The 23,882-nt window shown below is 31.8% G+C and overlaps 2 protein-coding genes and 1 pseudogene across 2 annotated transcripts; 2 read left to right on the plus strand and 1 right to left on the minus strand.

Moving 5' to 3' along the window:
• Positions 1-5,803: 5,803 nt before the first annotated feature.
• Positions 5,804-8,428, minus strand: LOC140862503 (putative late blight resistance protein homolog R1B-14). Its single transcript, XM_073265533.1, has one exon. The coding sequence runs from the start codon at positions 8,426-8,428 to the stop codon at positions 5,804-5,806; it is 2,625 nt and encodes an 874-aa protein (XP_073121634.1).
• A 7,823-nt stretch (positions 8,429-16,251) lies between these two features.
• Positions 16,252-16,809, plus strand: LOC140862505 (uncharacterized protein At2g29880-like). Its single transcript, XM_073265534.1, has 2 exons — positions 16,252-16,578; positions 16,672-16,809. The coding sequence occupies exons 1-2, from the start codon at positions 16,252-16,254 to the stop codon at positions 16,807-16,809; spliced, it is 465 nt and encodes a 154-aa protein (XP_073121635.1).
• Positions 16,810-17,988: 1,179 nt separating this feature from the next.
• Positions 17,989-23,460, plus strand: LOC140862506 (uncharacterized; annotated as a pseudogene).
• The last annotated feature ends 422 nt before the right edge of the window (positions 23,461-23,882 follow it).

Raw genomic sequence — 23,882 nt, forward strand, 5'->3', positions numbered from 1 at the left:
TCAACTTACGGAACCATTCCGTATAGTTTGCGCCAGTCAGTTTATTTTGTTCGAGAATAGAGAATAGTGGATTGCGCGAATTCATCTTAATGAAATACTGAAAAGAAACAGACAATAATCAGTGATTGTTTAATTAATTTACTAAGACATAAAATAGGCGAAATTTATTTTATGAATCTCATTACCACTATTTTAACGATTTCACTACCCTCTAGTGAAAACGGGAAACTGTTTTCCTTAGTGGGAACATGGAGTCCAATTGACAAACTTTAGTCCCGAATAATATCAGCCAATCATAATTTTCAAAAGGTAGAGCCCAATTGCTTCCAAAGCAACCTCCATGTTTTTACCTCATGTCCAATAAGGGCCCAATAATATGACGCCGTTTATTGTGACACGTCAAGATGACCCATCAATATTAAGTTGTGATGGACGGTCGCCATGTGGATCCCCAATAATATGAGCAAATCCCATGGAAGTTCCACCCAACTTACAACATGTGTCGATCCAATGTACAGCTTTCCGACGAACGGGCCCCCCCAATAATATGAGCCGGACCGTATCCGCGGGTAGCATCTCATACATTGATCGTTGATGGAAGGTAGGAACATTTAAACAATATTTAAATTCCCTTTTAATCTTGATATCAATTTTAAATCATATTTAAAATGAGGAATTTTAATTTTGAAAATTTGTCTCATCATTTAAAATTTGTATTCTTGCGGGATTCATACAATTTAGTCTAAAACATGCATACATCAATAATATCATATATTATTTAGGATGATCGATTCCATTTCTAATCGACCCCTGGTTGCCAATCACGAGTCTAAGTCCAATCCTAGGTAATATGCAAGTATGCAATGCAATCCTATTACATTGTGCTTCCAATTTACATTTTTTCAGTCTTTATTGTCTGCTGGGCCCACCTTCGTCTTCAAATCTTCATCTCCCACTAAGTATAATTTATTTACAATAAATAACTATGACAAGTAGGGGATACATTTTAAGGGGTGGGAACGGGCCATAAACCAGGCCCACTTTTATTACATATGACAATTCATATTGGGCCATAAACCAGGCCCATTAATAAATCCAACAACAATAAAAACAAATGTAAATTCCCTAACATACACCTACAAAATTGGTCATGGTAATCGATCATCCTTATCCAATAATATTTAATTCAAAATTAATTTATTGGATAACATGCAATGGCAATTAAATTAAAAAGGATAAAATCATATTCCATATATAAAATCTTATTTTACATACAAAATCATATTTTACCTTTATATCAAATAAAATCATATTTTACATATAAAATCCAATTTTATACATAAAATCATATTTTACTCAATATTTCCATAAGATCATATCTTATCATCAATTGTACCAAAAATAATTAATTTCATAAAATCTGATTTAACGGATAAAATCTATAAATTTTTCAAAAATTCAAATTTATCCAAAAATCAATTTTAAAATTTTCGGACTCGAACAATTCGATCCGACGCCTCGTGGACCAATCAAAAACAATTTTCGATCGGACCAAAAATAGAATTTTAACATATTAAAATTTTAATTAAAAATAAAAATTAATTTTCCCGGGCCGCCCGGGACGATCCCGGGCAGCCCGTGCCCCAAAAGGGGCTCGGGGCAGCCCGTCGCTGCCCCGGGTTTGCCCATTAATTTTTAAAATTTTAAAATCCTTTTGTTTCAAAAAACCAAGGCTTAAAAATTTTGTACAATCGATTAATTTAATCGCTTGATCTGAGCAACCTGGCTCTGATACCACTGTTGTAAAACGGTGTTCAGATCAATCAGAATTGATACCCGGTGCAGCGGAAGTTTTAAAATTTTATATGGAACGATTCCATATCATGGGTATCAAAACTTTACGATTAAATTGTGCGTGTAAAAATTAAATAACAATTAAATTTTTACCTTGAATCTCGAAACAAGATTATGGACACCAACAGATTAAACTGCTCTTATTGTATATCTCAGGAACTGATGAACGAACAATTCTTCAATCAGGTCCACGAACAGAAGTTTAATCCCTCTGATAGACTGCACTAGAAAGTCTATCAGAAGTTTCTACGAAGAGATAGAACAGATATGATCTGTTAAATCAGTCTGCAAATTCAAAAATTCACAGACTGGATTTTCGAACTCAGTAGGGGAAGGGGCGGCCGAATTCACAAGAGAGGAGGCTCTCTAGGTTTTCGAAATTATGACCTATGTTGTATAATTTCTGTACTGCAATAACTTATTTATAATGTGGGCTGCTAACAGCTTAGGGCCCATTAGTCATAAGTTCAAGCCTGACAAGCAAAGCCCGCATGTTCAAAAATTAATATAAAATTCATCGTGACTCAGATTGATAAACCAATTTCACCAATGTGCACAGAAACCATTTCTTCATCTTTTAAAGTCAAGATAAATTTTCTGAATCCGAATTCAGTGGTTTCCAAAAATGTCCATCACTATGTCATTTTAGGAAATCTTACTTCCTCTACTCTTAAATAAGAAGTCCCACTTCTTTATTCACTAAATTTAACTCTTTAAATTTAATTATCTCAACGGGGATTAAAAATCCATTACTTGTGTGACCCTCAATGGTTCAGGGATACAGCTAGCCGTGGGCTCACAACTCCTTGTGACTCGGAACAACAATTTTCGACTTTCCCATCGAATCATGGTAAGAGCGCCTAGCAACATCGCCCCATGATTTCCTAGGTATCACTGATAGTGCCTGCAAGAACCAATAGATTTTGGTTAGCGTACAGTACGGTCCCTTCATCCATATATCCCGATCGAATCAACAACTATTGGTAAATCGAGAGTCGTTCGAGATTCGATAACTATGCAATGCATCTTGAAGATCAAATAGTGACATCGCATGTGCTACTAAGAAACCATTTCTTAAAATACATCATGTACTCTGGCCAGAGATTCGTCACACTAATATCTCCTCAGATTGCATAGGATATCTACACTAGCAAGTATGTGGTGAATCATTGACAACAAAGCATCGACTCCTATATGTGTGGTAATTGTACCCAATCCCGACACCTGATGACCCCAATAGAGTCGGTAAACGAGTCAAAATACAGTACTAGCATATAGAGTCTCAATGATGTTTCAAGTAGTAAGGACTAATGGTGTACAACCAAAACCGCGGACTTTATCCACTCGATAAGTGATAACCACTTGAAAAGTCCGGATAGGGTAGTTCGATCATTCATCGTATGAATATCCATTTGCATGCTTTGAACATCTCTATGTTCCATACCAATGAAACGTGGTACTCGGCATCGCAAATGCTAGTCTCAATCTCGAGCGATCCTTATCCTTATTAACGGACGGCTCAATCGACTAGGAACTGTTTAGAATATACAGTGACTATAAGATGTGTTTCATGATAGCCATCCCCATGTGCCACCACATCTTGCATACACTATAGTATATTCAAGGTCTTCATCTAAACATCTTATAGTATGTCACAACATAATAATATGATAAAAGATAAAGTAAATGCCATTATAAAAGTGTAAATTATATTAAACAAAAGATTGTTTATACATAGAGTCATAAAAGCCTTTAGCCACAAGTTGGCTCACCGGGTACCCACTCTTTCAGCTCCTACTGGTGGTGAGGACGTATGAGTTCACGGAACAGTGGCCCCGTGACCGTTGCTGTTTTTAGATGATGTTTTAAGATACATTTATTTTGATGATGTTGAGTCTTTAAACAAATTGCATTTTTCTATTTATTATTTCCGCATATGAGAGTTTCAAACATGTGTTACTTACTATTTTTGTTTCATGCATGAAACCCTTTTTAATTATTTATTTGTTTATTATTATTTAAGTTACTACTAAGAAGTAGTATTTTATTTTAAATGTGATACATATATGTATGGGCATATATGTATTGATATTATTTAAAAATAAAAAATATTTCCGCATTTTAAGTTTAAAGAGTATTAGATGTTTCATTGAGTTTGCTATTGAATACGAATTTCTTCTTGACACTCGAGAGAGGTAGTAGAAAATAATAGGAATTCTTGGCTAATAAACTAGAAGAATTTATGATATAGATTTTTTTATGAATTAAACTGGTGGATGGTTAAGTGATGTCGAACCTTTAGAATTTGTCTCTCATTGAATTTTCGTCTTGCGAACTCGTCGTTAATTAATTTTATTTATTGCAAATTTTAGTTTGATATAACTCAAATCATTCTCGTAGCTCTACATAGGATTAAGATTTGATTATTTGCAAATATTTAATATAATATCATTTTATTCATTTTTTGTGGGATCGACTTGGACTCATTTTCTATATTTAAACTTGACACCGTGCACTTGCGGGCACAAAATTATGCAACACTAGTAAGGGCCGGGCAATAGCAAAGAGCTTTTGAGATAGCTGCAGAGTTGTGCCTAGAATCATGGACCTTCAACATCAAAGAGTTAACGACAGATGCAGGTATAGTCCGATAATATTATTAGAAAATAGGAGTACCTATTAGCTTAGTTATGATTTTTAGATCGTGATTAGTGATATGATAATCACTTGACTGCAGGCTTGGACCCTAGGCCTTGATTGTAGTCGACATGTTATTTGGAGGAAAGTAATACTGACTGAGGTTGTCAACGAGTATGCATGATTATATAATGCATTTTATATGTCATGATATATGTTTTATTGCTTTATATACATGTTGCATGTGCACATGCATGTTGAGTCGTATCTCTTTCGATATAGTCTTTCGAGTAGGGTTGCTCAGCCCTACACCTTTGTATATTGTCTGACACCAGAATCTACCGTGACGACGGAGACCGAGGCTACAATGATCTAGACGAGTGTGTAAGCTAACCCCATGGTCAGATTCTCAGATGGTACTACTCACTCACTTAGTCTGAGCAGAACTTGATAGTTGACCAGTCACCCGGTCATCTCATGTTGCACGCATCATATCGGCTTGTATACTCATACTTATCGTATTGGGTGTTAGTCGCACATGTCCTTGATATTATCTTGGATACCTCATTCGACGGAACATGTCTCAGGTTGGACGGAGTAGAAGGTTCGAGGCAGGGTTAAGTGCAAGGCCAGAAGCCATTTGGAGGTTTAATTTGTTCACAGTTGGATATGGTATAACTATATTTGGGATTTAGTACCAAATCTGTCGGTTTATGTTGAAAATATGTTTTAGTTTCTGCAAGTTACTCTATTTAATTATTTTGTTATTAAGTTAATTGCATGACTAAGTTTGCAAATCAATAGTGATTTGGGTAAGGTCACTACAAAAATACATATTTTCTCTTATATTAATAAATTATTTTTTCTATACCATGTATAAACAATATGTGAATATTAAATATTTTAATAAGAAAGAGATTTTTTTTAAAAAAAATTAAAACAAAATTTTTTAAATATCAAATAATATTAATTTTAAATATCAAATTCAATTCTTAAATAAGATTAACGAAATACAATAAATTTATAAATCCATGTGAAATCCAACTCCTATTCTAATTTCAAATCTCATTTTTAATTATTAATTATTATAATAGAAAAAAGGTGTTTATCTAAGATATAGAAAGTGAACCATGATCCTTTATTAAAAAAAAGGAAAAAGTAAAGAAAAGAAAGTGAACCATGATCACCTTTAACAAATCACGAACTTGAAGGGGATACATACAATGCTTCTTTTGCAAGACTGAAATCTCGAGCAATTGTGTTTCAGACATCACTAGAATTTTCTGCATCTGATCAAACTTAAGTTCAATCATTATGAACGGAAAATTATCAGTTTAATGTCACTGTCTTCCCCGACCATTTCCTTTGCCGAAGACTCTACTGCAGGCGGACATAAAACTAACTCAATGGTTTCGAGGGTCGCGATTTCTCCGATTTCACAAGGAATTGCCTTCAATGAATGGCAGAACAGAAGGACAAGGTGTCGAAGACTCGGGAAATGGTCGTTTTCAGTTTTCCATTCCTCCAAATCAAAAGACTGAAGGAACAGGAATTTCAGTTTCTTGAATTCTTCATCATTTGTTTCCCACAAATTACTTCCTTCCATGGATTCAGTACTCTTCAATTTCAGAACTTCCAGATTAGGCAGAGTACCAATGATAGTCATTCGTTCCCAAGGAATTTGACAGCCTTCCAACACCAATTTTTTCAGTGAAAATGGGAAGGTGATCAGGTTCTGCAAGACATGACCGTGGTTAGGCGAAAAGTCGAACGTGAGACTTAGCGTTTCAAGTTCAGCATGACTGTTGAGAGAATGGAAAGACAAGCCAACAACATCACAGTCGTAGGCAATTTTTAGCTTTTTAAGATTTGGGATCCTTGCGAAAACCTCTTGCGTACATCCGAAATTGGTTATCTTTGAAAGTGTCTGGAGATTTTTAAGAACATATCCATTTGTCCCTTTCATTTCAACATCAGGGATATCAGGCAGATGAAAACCCCGGGTTTGAATATGTCTTAACTGCGCCATCTCCCAGATTTCAGATGGCAAAGATGGTGTAGGATATATTTCTATATGCCGAGCTATAAGAGTTTGAAGGTTACCGAGTCTAGATATTGAAGATGGGATTTCCAGAACATAGCCAAGCTGAAGGTACTTCAAGTTAACTAGTTGGAAAATTCCTACTGGAAAGTTTATTGATTTCATCCTAACATCCAGCACCTTGAGCAATCTTGGAGCTAGTTTAATTGTTGATGAAGAAGTATTATCACCAAAGCAAATTAAAGAACGGGCGGCCGACCACTTAGCATCGACATTTGAATAACTAGAATCATCCGAAACACCAGCACAATAATAATCCTCAGAACAATCACTACCATCACTTGAAGATGATTCATCATCTTGAATTGTACTACTACTTGGAACAAAAATCAAGCGTCGTTGGATATATATTTCCCGAAGATCCAATGGTGCGTTCCCATTCAAGATGTAAAGAAACTTTTCCTTTTTTGCCTCCCTGATGCATATGTCTCTAAACAGATCATGGATGCCACAAATCTTTGGTTTCCCAAATGGATCATATTTATACACATAAACAAGATTTCTTTCAATAATATCTCGCAAGTACTCTTCTGCAACCTCTTCCATGCTATTCGACCTCCTTGACTTTACAAATCCATCAGCGACCCACAACTTTACAAGTCTAGATACATCTACAAGACCATATTCTTGTTGAAAAGATCCAAAATAAAGGAAGCATGCTCTCAAATGATGAGGCAGATAGTTGTAACTTAAAGTAAGTATCTCCAAGCACGAATCGCTGTTGGTCTTTAAGACCGAACTTACACTTGTAGCAACACTTCTCCAATATTCTTGTGTCTGCTTTTCCTTTTTAAGATGTCCGGACATGGCAGATATCGTTAGGGGAAGACCTTGGCATTGTCTTGCAATCTCCTTTCCGATTTTAACTAGCTCAGGTGGGCAATTGTTTTGCATAAAGACCTCTCGACAAAGTAGACTCCAACTCGAATCCTTATCTAGACGTTGCATCTCATGGTAAGAACCAAGAGAGTTGGCATATGCAGCTACTTTAGAATCCCTAGTGGTCAACATGATTCGACTACCATTATAGTTATCCGGAAATAGCCTTTTAATGTAATTCCAGATCTGCATATCCCAAACATCATCTAATACAATCAAATACTTTCGATGGTATAAACTCTGATACAGGTGTTGTTCAATATTCCTTGTTCCATCCAAAGGCATCCCAATGTCATTTAGAATTCTTAGAACAATTTCTTGGGCATTATATGTTTGAGATATGGTTGACCACCCACGAACATCAAAAGTCTCCTTAATCAGTTTACTATCAAACAAGATTCTAGCCAGAGTCGTCTTACCAATTCCACCCATGCCAACAATGGGGATGACATCGATATTGGATCTTCCGCCTACAAGTTGTTCCATAAGCTTCATCTCTAGATCATTATCTAGAGCCACCATTTTGGTGTTGTTGCCCCTTGATGAGCTAGCAAGAGTCGAAATCTTCTCCTCGTGTACTACTTTTTCATATGGATGAAAATTTTTTACAATATCCTTTTCTATCGACTCAAAATCTTCTGTAACTTTTTCCAAGCTTTGAGTGAACGCTTTGAATTTCTCACTGCAATAATGACTTCCATGCGTTGTTAGAAAGTGAATTGCAACGACAGATTCGAAGATATCTTCTGCTTCATAGGATGAATCTCTGATTTTTGTAATCAAATTGTTGATGGTTTGGGTGCTAATTGGTGGCAGATTGTCAAGAAATGCAATTAAAGAAGCGACAGTTTCTTGAAAAGACCCGACTCTTTCCTTAGTGCAGGGGAAGAAGTAAGGATCAGAATGAAGAATCTGCTCCAAAGTTTGCGAAACGGACACAAGAGCAGCATATGCCATTGTTGAAACCAAGGGATCGGAAAAGAATGAATATGGTATTAAAAAACACAAGATTTGAGCAAAGATTCAATTATCCCAATTTTTCTTTTGACTTTGTTTTTATTTTTATTGTTTTTTTTTTTTCTGAGCTACATCCTTCTTTTTGACTTTTGAGAACCCTTCTGTACTACATGCTTTGAAATTTGCAGCAAGTTGCAATTTCAAAATAGATTAGGCCGATGGAACCAGCTGGCAAAATAATCTAATATTTTAATCTAATATTTTATTAATATATATATATATAAAATGTGAGTTTAATTCTCAAATGTCCACTTTGTCATTGTGTAAAAATTAAAATGGTAAGAATTTAATTGTGACATGCCTATTTTGTCCTTGTACCAACATTTAAAGAAGGTGAGTGAAATTATCTTCCTCTTAAATGTTTTTCTCTTAATTTATTGTCAAGTTAAATGAATTTTTATCCTAAAAATATTTTTTGTCTTTCATTGTTCAATTAATTTTTTTGTCATGCACTCTTCGATTTATTGTCTAAATATAAAATAAATTGTGTTTTTAAGTAATTGTCAAATGTCGACTTTGTCATTGTGTGAACATTAAAATTGTGAGAGTTTAATTATGACATATCTATTTTGTCCTTGTGCCAATATTTAAAGAAGGTGAGTGAAATTGTCATTCTCTTAAATGTTTGCCTCTTAATTTATTGTCATGTTAGATGAATTTTTATCATACAAATATTTTTTTTACCTCTCATTGTCCAATTAAATTTTTTTGTCATGCACTCTTCGATTTATCGTATAAATATAAAATAAATTGTGTTTATCATCTAAATTGTCCTTATGTTTAAATTGATTGCCTTAAATTGATCTTTGTATCCACTAAACCTTTCATTTTATTTTCACTAAATTAAAAAATTATTTATTCGATAATAACCGTGTTTAATGGAGACTGAACAAAAATTAAAAATTTTAGTTGTCATCATTTGAAATTTAATTAGATAAAAAAAAAGTTGATAGCATAAAAATAATTAAAATATTGGTAACAATGTTATCAATCTTTTATTTTTAAAAATAATTACATATAAAAAATAAATTATTAAAATTAAATATTTACAATATAATATATAATTTTTTATTTAATAATATTTAGGTAAATTTTTTTAAATCAATAATATTTAGGTAATTATATTATTTTTTATTAAAATAATTAGTTTTGTATAATAACTTATCGATAATAGTAAAAACACTATAAATAATTTTATTAAATAATACAAAAAAGAAATTAAATTTACCAAATATCTAAAACAAAAAACTATATAAAATTTAGCAACCAATGTTTGAAACTTAAATTTAACAAAATATGGGGTAATGTATTTTTTCAATATTCATATGAAAATTAAAAAGAAAACATATTAATGTAAAATTAGTTAATACTATAATGATTAAAATTTATAACATATTTATTTACATAAAAATAATAATAATATAATTTTGATTATGTTATAAAGTTTTTATTAAAAAATAAAAAAAATATTTCACAAATAATTTTTAAAAATTCAAAATTTAGTGATACACTGTAAAATTTTTAAATAACATGATGATGATGATGATGATATGTTTTTTTTTTAATTTACATTGTTCAAGTTAAAAATCCAATTTATATATAGAAAAAAAAATTAAAAAAGGACAACTACTTTGTGAGATGTTTAACCAAAAACATAGATGATTATAATATTGAAGTAAATTGAGATTAGGGATTTTGAGATTGATTAAATATGTGAAAGATGTATATGACTATCTTTTCTATGTTGTTGATTAATTATTTTTCTTAACAGTCAACAAGGTGGCTTTGGATCTCTTACATGTACTTCCATCGATCTCATTGTGTCATTTTTGTCGTGCTTGGAGGTTTTCTTAGAAACCTTTGTAGTTTAATTGGGTTTCTGGAAAGAATAAGTTGAACTTATCGGTTACTCCAATATTTTTTTAAGATTTGTTCAAAGATATGTTATCTCCTGTTTTTTTATTCCGTCAAGTATATGATCGTATAATAATATATTTTCATTCAATTCTTTCGACAACCGGTTTTATAATAATGTATTTTTTTATGAATCTAGGTATGTAACGTTGTAACATTTGATGCAATGAAATTAATTTACTTCTATTTTTAAAAAAAAACTTCAATTTATAATTGTCTATATTAATATCCATGATTTTTAATATTACGCCACATCTTTCACATATAATTGAATTTTTTAATTGCGATATGTATTTCTAAGTTTGTGATGACTTATTCTTTTTCATTAATCTATTTTAACTAATAATTATTTAACATGTATATCAGTTTGAAATAACTTTTTAATTTATTAAATACATAGATTTTACTTATTTAAAATTTAAATCATTTTAATCCTTACATACATGTATATGCATCTATCTGTTGGCTTATTTATTTACCATTAATTTGTTTAAAAATTTGTCATTTTATTAAATCAGAAACATGATGTTTGAATTTATAATATATATTTTCATGTAAAAAAAGTTCAAAAACATTATTTACAATTGTGTAAATATAATTTTTGAATAAAAATATATTAATTTATATAATAATTGAAAATACAAAAAAAATCAATTTCAAAAGTTAACAAAAAATTTAGATTTTATTTATTGAAAAAATTAACGTCTTTTAATTCTATGGGCAACAAATTTGTATGATTTTCATAATAATTTTATTAAAAAAATTATAATTATAATTTGGTTTTGATTTCAAATTATTGTAAAAATTATTAATGACTTAAGAAAGTATTTAAATCTTGTTAGAAAAATGAAAAAAAAATTCCTAAGATAAAAATTATAATTAAAAAGTGCAAATATAAAAATACATTTTGAAGATAAAAAGAGAGAGAGAGAGAGAGAGAGAGAGAGAGAGAGAGAGAGAGAGAGAGAGAGAGAGAGAGAGAGAGAGAGAGAGAGTTTTAAAAATACATCTAAATCTTTGGGTTGGATCAAAAAAAATTATAGATAATTTATAGTTTTACTTTATGTTTTAATGTTTTTATGTTAATGAATTCAATCAATTTACTATCAGTTTTGAATATTAGTGGACTTTTGTAAGATTTTTTGTAAGGCTCGGGATTATTTAATTTAATCCAAGATTATTTAATTTAATTCGAGATTATTAATTTTAATTCGAGTATATTTAAAATTAAATTAAATATACTCGAATTAAAATTAAATAATCTCGAATTAAATTAAATAATCCTGGATTAAATTAAATAATTCCCGTCCTTACATTATTGAAAGTAAAGATCGAATATCAATTGATTTTTTAAAACTCTAGGAAAATTTATTTTGAATATTACTAGAATTTTGTAGAAAATACAAAAGTTCAAATTGAATACCCGTGAATTTTTAAAATCTACAAAATTAATTAAAATTAATCAAATTTCCTATATTGAATATGACTTTAAAATAATTCGACATGTTCACGATCAGATAATCTTCTGATTTGACAAATATAATTAAATCAAAACAAGCATCAATCAAATTGAAAATAAAGCATTGTCGTGGTTCAAGGCTTGCAGTAATTGTTACAAAGATGTTATGAAAACTTATGGCGGATTTAATTGCAAAAACTATGTCAAGATCAATATAAAAGACGTCATAAGTCATAAGGTACTCACCTATGTCTGAATTATCCCAATTTTTCCATCTTTTGACTTTGACTTTGTTTTTTTTTATTGTTTTTTTTTTCCTGGGCCACATCCTTCTTTTTGACTTTGCAGCAAGTTGCAATTTCAAAATAGATTAGTCCGCTGTAACTTAGTGGATGGAACCAGCCGGCAAAATAATTTTAAAAACTATATTTGTGAGACTATTTTCTTTATCTTGAACCTTGAGAGTTGAAATGGTGAACAACATCCAGGTTTTTTTTATATTAAATTAATATAAAATTAATTAAAATATTGCATTTTAAAAAAAAAAATACCAATCTAATACAATCCGGGACAGACTATCCCGGATTCACCAAAATCTGTCAAATATCTGACTGTCCCCGACGATTTTGTATGTATATATATACAAATTTGTGAATTGGGAGAAGTATGCTCCGGATTCAAAAAGTAGCACGCATCCGGCATCCACATGACATCATTGCATTAAAGTATAAAATTTTTAGAGTGTGTATTCACCCCTCCCTCTACACACACTCACTACAAGAAATCAGACTTTTTGTGATGCCCCGCACAGAAAACATCGCCAAATACTACCATTTTGCGACGTAAGTTGTGCTCAGCGTCGCTAAAATATAAGATTGTTTGCGAGCCTTTATTTTGGGTTAATCGGCGACGAGACAAAGTCTATGCGTCACGAATGGTATGCATTTGGAGACGTCAAGAAAAGTTACCATCGCTAAAACATAGCGGGAAATTCCCACGCGCGTTCCCTCATCGCAAAACAGATACATCATTCCACGACGCATTGCAAGCGTCGCCAAATTTTTTTAATGGAAAAAATATTTTATTGATATATTTCGCGACGCGTAGTCGTTAAAACATAGTGGGAAATTTTAAAATATTATCATAGATAATTATCAACTATATAATAAAAGATATAAATTCGAACAAATAATAACAAAATAAGTAATAAATAATTTGATTAGTCGTTACAAATTTAAATTAAATAAATAAATAAATATTATCAATACACACTCTAAAAATATTTTGAGTTACGATAGCTCAGTTATTAAAATATTGAGCATTGATGTATTAGATTGACTTTCGTTTGTAGATTATTGTCTTCGCTTTCTAAATCATGCTGAATCATTCCATTTGAATAACTGAACCACGATATATGGCCAAAATATCCGAACTCTCGAGCTCAATTGCTTATGTTTTCTTGCTCGACTGACCGAATTCAGTTTGGACTTGACACGTTAGTTTAACCTAGATAAAATCTGTTTTTGGCCGACGTGAAATACGATATGTTCCAAATTGAGTCTTGTATGCATTCACTTGGCAGCTAATCATTTTCGTCATTGGGTTGTAAGACATCATCGAAATACTAGAGCTCATCGAAAATTCAGTTTGGCGAAATTTTATTTTTGGATTCCATATTGAGTTTAACAACTTCACAATAGAGTAAATATGTTCACAACAGAGTAAATATGTTAAAAACACAATAATAAGTTTTGTTATCATCAAATAAAAGATTGATTTTGTTTCACAACCCAACAGTATATTTTTTATGCTGTAAAAAATTTCATGATTGATATATTCTAATGTATCAATTTTGATTCGAAAATTGATCACATATCACAATTTTTCAATTTCATTTAGTTTTTTTTATGTCCGTGAAGATGCTAAAATTTTCATAATTCTATAAATGATACTTTAAATTTTGCTTTACATAACCAATGTAATGACTCGATCAACCTCAAAATATAGGTTGCATTTAAATATCTTCGTTGATATATCATTTTATTTAATTTATGTTATGATTTTGAGTGTCGTGTTACTTTTATATATTTAGTTCTCACTACTATTTATTATATTAAATCAATATAAATTTTTTTATAATGTTACGTCGAACTTTTAAAAGAGTATCGTTAAGAATATTTGGTATATTGAATATTTGTAAATCAATAATAAATGTATCTTAATTAAAATTTGACATAATGTTTTGTAACATATTCTAAAAAAATACTTAAAATTTTTAATTTATTAAATTTTTAATTTAGTAAATTTATATAATTAATGCTAAAAATTATTTATTTTTATAGTATGCATATTTTGGCGGAATACTATTATTTTTAGTGAAAAACTTTGTTTATATATATATATATATATGACTAATAATTTATTTTTTTTAATAATTTTTTTTAATTTTCGGAATATGTAATTTATTCACTTATGTTTAATTTTCTGCATAAATACAACTATTTTCACATCCATTATCAATAATTTAATTAATTTATTCATTATTATTTGAACAATAATATCATGTTATTATCATCAAATATTTATTAATAAAATAAATAATGCATAATTAAATGAGTTTTGAAATATAAAACTCAGGGGTGTATTCAATGTTGGAAATTTAATTACTTTTAATGACTTTAATGGATTTTGGAAATCTAGAGGTATTCAACTTTGACTTTTGCAGACTCTGTAAAAATTTGGTGGTATCCAAATTAGATTTTTGTAGAGTTATTAAAAGTCAAGTGGTATTCAAACTTGACTTTTAAAAACTCTATGAAAATCTACTAGTATTCAAATTTTCCATAGATTTTCCAAGATTCTTGAAGATTTTTATATGTACAAAACTTAAAACACTACGTACAACTATAAAAAATAAAAAATTCTCCCCTGTCCACCCTAAAGATTTTCGCAGACTTCTTATTCACAACTTTCTACAATATCAAGCGGCGCTTTTCTCTTCTCTGCAAAAATCAACAAGGGTCTCCTCTCTTTCAAGGTATGTTTCCTCTAGAATATTTATTTTTTTTGAATTCTCGATTGTTTATATGGGTTTAGCATATTATGATTTCACTAATTCGTGTCCCAGAATTTTTTTTCTTTTTGTTGGATTCGGCCCCTTTTTGGATCCGCCCTCTTTTTCAGTTTGTGGGTTTGATGTAACTATTGTGTTAAGATTTTTCAATTATTTAATGAGTAAACGATTCAAGCTTTGGTTTTTGATTGGGCCAAAGCTATTTTCATAGCATTCATTCCGACCCTTAATGATCATAAATCCAAGAATTTTATAGTTTACTATTGTCACCAATGTTTTCTCATCTTTAGTTTGTGTGTTCAAATAAGCAGTGTGTATTGACATAGTTAACAGGTAAAGTTGAAGATGTGATTTTTAAGATATGATCTTTTCTAATAAAATTTTCCCTACCTTTAACTGATGTCTCTTTCTAAATTCCATATAATGGAAATTATGGTTGTTTCACTATTGAAATTTTTATGAATTCACGGCACTCATGGGTTGAAAACATAATATATGCAGTTTTGGTATCCGTGTGTTGTGCTTCTTTTTTGCTATGTTTTAGCAGAGTAGCGAATGACTGTAGAAATTTGTAGTAAAACTCTTAGGCTGTGATAAATGGACCTTCTAGAGATATTGCAGATCAAGATAGTCAAAAGCATGAGTGAGAGGTTATTGGATTTGAGTAAATGTAAGAAGAGATAACGACATGTACAATTTTTTTCCCTTGAGAGGACTTATAGGGGATGATAAATTTTTTTTATACCAGCCTGCTCATTCTTTGTCACGAAGCCTAAGCGATCTTTATTTGCCAAATAGTGATCTTACGGATTGAACATGGAAAAAGCTCAGGAACTTAGCGTTTGATTGAGTAGGTAACGCTTTATAAATAATGAAAAGACATGAGATGGAGATACTTGACAAATAGGTAGGGATATTTTGCAGCAAACTTAGATGATTGCATTCGTAAAGCATGTGAAATTATATTGTTTGACACAGTAAGGTTACAATCACACAACTGTGGTGGAATACAAAATGCTAGTTGATAGAATCTGGGTTCAATTGTGTGTATATAGGAGCACTTGTATTAGTTAAATGGACCATGGTTTATGGTTATTTGGTGGTGGCTCTTGGATGATGTTTGGAACTATCTATGTGTTATATATCTTTAGCATCCTTACTCATCTGTTTCACAGTTGTTTGCAATGTTCTTGATGTTTGAGAGTAGACTAATCAAATAAACTTTGAAAAATGTGAATTGATATTATTTCTATTGTTGAGATAATTATTTACTTTATATTTATTTCTTATCTTCTGCATACTCAAGTCACATTATCAATGGGAGATTCACAAGCAAAATATAATGTGTGGACCGCTGAAGAGAGCAATGAATTGCTAAAAATCATGGTTGATGCTGTCATGCGAGGATGGCGTGATAAGAATGGAGTATTTAGCAAAAAAACCAAAGAAACAAAAATACTTCCTGCTTTGAATGACAAGCTTGGGTGTGGAAAAAGTATTACACAATATCAAAGTCGTCTGAAGTGGTACAAACAAAAATACACTAGTTATTGTAAGCTTATGCGTCATAACTCTGGTTTTGGATGGGATCCCATGACAAAAAAATTCACGGCTAATGACGAAGTATGGGATGATTATTTCAAGGTGAGACTCTTCGAGTTTGAAAAGTAAAATTTATATTTACAATTATAATTAAACTAGCTTATACACTAATTGTTATTTTTTGCTCTTTACCAGTCTCATCCTAAACATGAATACTATCGGACAGACACTTTTGAGGATTATGAAGATTTGAGAATTGTTGTTGCTGGCACTGCTACTGGAAAATACTCAACTGGATCAGGAGATGACAATGATGCAAGAAAGTTGAGATAGAAGAAAATAGGAGAACTAGTTTATTAGATGATTATGTATATGATCACAATATTGGTGAATATTTCGTGCAAGGCGACAGACAAGAATCTTCATATCAGCCTGCATTTCTCGAGGACTCTGTTTCAACATTACCCTCTCATCCCATAAGTTTAGAGGTTCCACCAACAACTAAGAAACGAGATAGGACTGATTTTGAAGCAAAATCAACTACATGCAAGAGTATCAACCCAAATACTATGCACGAGTTCTCCCACAGTCTTGAGAAGGTAGTTTCTAAGATAGAATCAATAGGGAATGCAGGTGACACTTGTTGGGAAGCTATCAAGGAGGTCCCAAATTTGGATAATCGTACTCGATACAAGGTGCTTGATTTACTTAACACAAGATAAAAAAAGATGGATTTCTTAAAAATGACAATTGAAGAGCGTTCGGGATGGATATAGTATAAAATATAAGGATAAATATGTTTTGAAACATGATTAATGATGAGTTAAATTGTGTTAAAATTTCTATTCTTGTTTTGAATTGTTTTTCTAATTATTGATCTAGTTGCAAACTCTTGAATTTTGGTTTATTTATATAAGTTTTCATTTGTTTCTTGAATACATCTTGTTTGATATATGAGAATGTTTTTTTCATAAATTTGTACAGTTTTTTCATTTGAATTTGTTGTTTGCTATCAGGTAGTTTATTTAAATGTCAAATATGAATGTGGATGAAGTAGAAGAACAAATGGAAGAAGAGGAATTCGAAGAAAAATTACATGAAACTATTGGGTTTTTATTGATGGAAGTTCGTGAGAACCTCTATACGTTTACTAAACATATATCTACTATGCATTGTGAATGTGCCCATCGCCCTTTAAACATACGACCAATAACTTCAAGGGGTGACAATTATATTCATAAAATATTAAAAAAAGATCCAACAAATTTTCGAGAAATTTATAGAATGTACCCCGATGTATTTTTAAAATTGAGCAACATCCTTAGGGAGAAAACACATTTGCAAGACACAAGATACATTTGTGTTGAAGAAATGCTTGACGTGTTTTTACTCGTGGTCGGTCATAATACTCGATACTGCTTGATTCGTAAAAAATTTGATCGTTCACACTACAATACAAGTCAAAACTTCAACAACGTGTTGAAAGCATTAAATAGCATTGTAGCAGATATGATGGTTAAACCTGCAGTTGCAGTGCCAGAAAAAAATAAGAGAGAGTACGAGATTTTATCCTTACTTCAAAGTAAGTAATGAAATTATTATTATTATTATTATTATTATTATTATTATTATTGTTGTTGTTGTTGTTGTTGTTGTTGTTGTTGTTGTTGTAGGATTGCATTGGAGCTATTGATGATACTCATATTCCGGCCACTGTGTTTGGTCGTGATACTAACAGTTATCGTATCGTCATGGGACGATTTCTCAAAATGTTTTGGCAGCATGTAACTTTGATTTAGAATTCATATATGTGCTTAGTGGATGGGAGGGATCTGCACATGATTCAAACGTATTGACAGATGCTTTATCAAGAAATAATGGGCTGAAAGTGCCACAAGGTACTTATAAAAAAAATGTTTCTAGCTTATTTATATTTTTCAAGATTATATATTATATGTATTATTCACTTGATCTTATAAATATGGGTCGACAGGTAAATTCTTTTTAGTGGATGGTGGATATCCAAATCGACGGCAATTTTTGGCTCCTTTTCGTGGTGTGCGTTATCATCTCCAAGAATTCACTGGCCAAGGTCGTCACCCTAAAGATGCAAAAGAGTTGTTCAATATTCTTCATGCTTCTCTGAGGAACGTAATAGAGAGGAACTTTGGCATATTTAAATCGCGGTTCAAAATATTCAAAACTGCTCCTCCGTTTTACTATAAAACACAGAAGGATCTTGTATTGGCATGTGCTGGATTACACAATTTTCTTCGCAGGAAGTGTCGTTCTGATGAATTTTCAGTTGAAACTGAGACTGAAGTTACACCATCTTCATCAGAACAAGTCTACGAAGATGGCAATTTTGATCAATTATTTGACACACAAGAACAAAAGCAGGCAAATGCTAATGCATGGAGAGATGCTATATCAAATCAAATGTGGAGCGATGTTGAACTTATTGTCAATATCAATTATAATTTTTTTGATAAAACTTTGTCATTTTGTTAAAATTGTCATACTATTATGATTTTTAAGCTAATTTTGATTTAAAAATATTATATTTTATTTTATTAAATAATATTCATTAATTAATAAATTACGTTCATTAATACGCTTTAAGTAAATATTGAAATGAGTTGTGAATTGATTAGTTATTTATTAAAATGTTAAATGAATTTTATTTACGTTAATAATAATAAAAATAAAATAATTTCAGTTAAGATATTATATATGTCAAATAATTCAAAGATATATTAATTCATCACTAGACAATTATTCTACGTAATTTAAATGAAAAAGTCAAAAAATGTCTACAAAAGTCATACAAGAAGTCTATGGAATTCTGTTTAGAAATCTGTGAGAATCAATAGAATTCTGTTTAGAAATCTGTGAGAGTCTATAAAAGTCTATCAACTCCATAAAAGTCTATCATTAAAAAAAGTCACTGAAAGTCATTAAATCTCTGAATTGAATACACCCCTGGGGTGTAAGAAAGAATATTTTATGACGATTGACTTATAAATACCATATTGAATAATATTTTAAAATATATTTTTAAAAATAACTTATTAACATAGATTAGAATATTTAAATTTCTCGTAATATAATTTGTAGCAAAGATTACGATAATAACAAAAACATCATAAAATTATAATATGACAGTATTTAAATAAAAATTAAAACAAAATATACAACTAAATAAAATAAAAGCATCATAATAAAAACAAATTTATTACATAAATTAAAAATTAAACATATGTATACTGAGGACTGAAAGCATATGGAGAGCATTTTTCGTGGGACCAAAGCCATTAGTGGGAGGCGAGACTCCTAAGTCTACTTAGGACTGAATCAAGCATATGGAGAGCATTTTTCGTGCCTTTTACTTTTATCAAAAGAAAAAGATGGAGGCCACTAACTTTTTATTTGAGGGACGTTCTAGAAAATGGTTGAAATCCAAATCTACCTAGTTGCTCCAGGAGCAAGATCAGGTATCATGGGAGGACTTCCGCATGACTTTTATGAAATTATATTTTCCTCCAGCTCTTCGCCAGGCAAAATCAATAGAGGTTCTGAATCTGAAACAAGGCTCTATGACTGTTGATGGACATCAGTAGAAATACATCGACTTATTAACATTGTGTCGGCATATCAATGTCAGTTCCGAGGCAAATTATGACCAAGTTTTGCAAGGCTTGAACCAAGATATCTTTGATCCATTCACAGTCTGTGATGATCCGAATTCCTATGAGACTTTGGTTAATTGTTGTCTTCAGGCAAATATTAGCGTCAACCGAGCCATGTCATCTTCCCAACCTCATGGATCACTTGGACCCCATGAATAGTATTTCAAGAAATAGGGTTATACTTCTACTTATTCTTCTGGTTCTCGTTGTGTATTCTTATTTTGTAGGAAAAAGAAAGAGTGGGGCTATGATCACTAACGCAGAAAGCATAAAACCGAGAAGTGATGGAGGGAAAAGGGGGCATGTTTCATCTGCATCGAGAAGGGGCATTTGCAGAAGGATTGTCCTACTCAGACAAGAGGTACTAGTTCAGGAGCTTCTAGTGGATCCTAGGCTTCTTTCCAGCCACGTCTGCCTCCATCACCGCAAAGTACTTCTACTTTGCGACCACGATCCCAAAGATATGTGTTTGCTCTCAATCAGGATCAAGCTAATGCCTAAAGAAACTGCATGACAGCAAGTACTTTTTTTATGTGGTATAACTACACTTATTTTTATTGATACTGGTGCATCGTATTCATTACTATCTAGTCAATTTGTCAAGAGGTATAAGTTGCCTTATGTTTCACTGGACCTTGACTTAGTTTTATCTACTCCTATGGGTCATGAGGTGATAAATAATCGTCTAGTGATGGGCTTCCTTCTAGAGTTTGAGGGTCATTTATTTACTGCCAATTTGTTGATTTTAGCAAAGTCAGACTTTGACTTCATCTTGGTATTGGAACATGCTTAGTTTCAATGTTGACAAAACTAAACAAGCAAAATATCAAAGTAAACTGAATTTGTCTACAAGCTAAACCGAAGACGTAAAGTGGACAAATTCACAAGCCATACTGAAATTAAGTTGACTTTGACTAGAGCCAAATTGAAGTCACAAATCTTTCAAGACAACGCAACTATGTTCATCTACATAAACTGCATTCAGTTTAGGGAGCTAAACAGAACCAGTCTTCCAGCAAGCCAAACTGAATTATCAAGACAGGACAATTGCAAGACTGAACCATTCAAGACTGCATGATCAAGACTGAAGTCTAGATATCAGTCTACTTCTATTTGGATAGAGTTTTTCGTACATAACTGACGTCGCAAAGCCACCAAGTGAAATAGTGTACCTTTATGTCAGGGGGAGTATGAGATAGCAGATAAGACAAGTTAATGTCCACAATTTGAATTAAAAGAGCCGTTACAATCCGCTTATAAATAGAGATCTAAGGCACTTTGAAGAAGGAGCCAGCTCTAAGAAAGAACTCACAAAACACATTCAAGTTATCAAAAGTTAAAATGAACACCTTCAATTTACTCACAGACATTCAGTCGAGGACTTGAAGCCTTCATCGAAGATTATACCAAGAGCTAAAGAACACGAGCACACATCTCGAGTATATCAGACCAGTTAAGATCATATTGTGCAAAGTGTTGAGTTGTAATATAAGTGTTGCATTAATATATCAGTTGAGGTACTGCAAACCTCGTTGTAACAAGAATCAGGCGAGGGCTGAGTTCTTGAGATTTGTTTCTAGGAGTTCTGAGATAGACAGTTGAGTGTAAGTCCTAGTATTGGAATTGGATGTTGCAAATTGTTGTAATAGTCGAAGTTTTATAAAATGAATCCTTCAAAGGTGGAAGAAGGGGTGACGTAGAAAATTAAGTTCCGAACATCTATAAACAAACACTTGCGTATTTTACTTTTTAGTTTCATTCATATATCAGTCAAGCACACTCCCTCACTCAGAAAATCAGTCTAGTCATTTGATTTTTGTTCTAATGTGTTAGTTGGCATCATTCCGCACATATTATTTGTTTTCCAATTAATATAGACACACGAGAAGAAAGCAGTTTAGTTGACCAACTTCAACTGAACTCAATCAAGTATTTCAAGGGTGAACTACTACATTAGAGGAAGACCACCCCCCCCCCCCCAAACCCGATCCTAACAAGTGGTATCAGAGTGAGGTTCCTTCTCTTCTCTGAAATTATTTCAAATGGATACTATGAGTGAGATGGCCAAGAAATTCTGATACACCACCATGGACAACTGCACTGCCAAAACTGTTGAGACATTCTTTATGGCTAAGAATCTTTGGCAGCAGTTGATCAAGCTAGGCAATGAGGAAATAAATACTGAAGAGAGTAGGAGTCCATTAATCGAGCTTATTGAAGAACCCTGCTGCTAAGATAGAACCACAAATAAAACTGCATGACATGACTAATGAATACTAAAGACCGTGCTTAGCATTTGAGGAAGTCAAAGCTAAGAAAAATGATCTGCCAGAAATTTCAACTGAGCCCAGTTACGAACAGTCAGTTGAGAAAATCAGTCTAGAGGCAAATATTGCTAAGCTCAAGACTGAAAAATGACAAGATACAAGTTGAAATTCAGCAGTTAAAATCAGAAAATATGAGGCTAACTGAATTGATTCAAACTTGGAATAAGTCCTCAATTTTGTTGATAGAATTGAAAGAGTCACAAAAACCTATTGGAGACAAAACTGGTGTCGGGTTTAATGACAAGGACTGCAGACCTATTGAGACAAGTACTCAAGCAAAACTGGACATATGCAAAGGAAAATACATTCATCTTGTCAAATTAAGTTTGGTACATGAACATAGTAGTCTTGCCCACAGAATGATGAAATTTGTCGGGGATCGATTCAGAATGGTCCTTTGAACTTCGATAAGAAGTTTAATATGAAAATCTTGAAATGTGAGAAAAGTTGTGTTAGCAACTGAACTTTTATCTTTCTCACGTGTCAATGTTAATTAGCCAACAAATATATGTGCAAAAACATGCTAACTAACAGATTGAACAGGCATATATAATGACTGAACTGGTATTTAAATAACGCAGATATGTTTATGGATTTTCGGAGATAAAACTCCTACGTCACCCTTTCTTCCATGAAAGAAAGATCCACTAGAATACTTTGGTTATTACAACATCTTATAATACACCCACTCAAATCGTAGGACTTACCCTTCCCTAGATCAAAATTCATAGTATACCTCCAAGTTAAGACACCAGGTCCTAATTAACAACGAAATACAATAATGAATGAATTCTTAGATTCAATCTGATGATCAACTTCTTAATGACAGTGGGAAGTTGATAGTTGTTTCTTATCCCTTTTTGATACTTAAATCTGATATATCACTGTATGTGGGAAATATGAGCATATAAGATGATTCTTTAAAGAATGCTCGAAGAATATTAGCAAAATATGAGCATATAAGATGATTCTTTAAAGAATGCTCGAAGAATATTAGCAACTTTTATCTGTGCATATTCACTAACACATCACTCACCACAAAATTCATGTTATACACATCACCCAAAGTTAAGTGCATATTATTTACCACACCAACACACAAGACACAAGGAAAAAAAATCTTATAAGACACATTCAATGATAGACCAGTTCGGTTAATCAAAGTTTGGATTCCTAAAGGATTAATCCATCTTGAACCCACGTAGATTTGGATACCATAACATATTTTTATGTTTGCAGGTGACATGAATTAAACAAGTCAATAAATCAGTTCGGAATGTATAAACGGATCAAATATGAAGCCAAACTGATATCTTAACCCAAACTGAGAACTGTAAAAAAATCTGTTTAGAGGGAAACTGAAGTGAGGGGAAACTTCAGTTTTGCATTT

This window comes from Henckelia pumila, chromosome 4 (assembly GCF_033568475.1).
Source record: "Henckelia pumila isolate YLH828 chromosome 4, ASM3356847v2, whole genome shotgun sequence".
In the NCBI taxonomy this organism is placed as follows: Eukaryota; Viridiplantae; Streptophyta; class Magnoliopsida; order Lamiales; family Gesneriaceae; genus Henckelia; species Henckelia pumila.

Excerpts from the sequence above, each read along its gene's own strand:
- LOC140862503 (XM_073265533.1), bottom strand. The coding sequence starts at position 8,428 with ATGGCATATGCTGCTCTTGTGTCCGTTTCGCAAACTTTGGAGCAGATT.
- LOC140862505 (XM_073265534.1), top strand. The coding sequence starts at position 16,252 with ATGGGAGATTCACAAGCAAAATATAATGTGTGGACCGCTGAAGAGAGC. Across the intron at positions 16,579-16,671 it reads TATGGGATGATTATTTCAAG|TCTCATCCTAAACATGAATA; the intron begins GTGAGACTCTTC and ends GCTCTTTACCAG.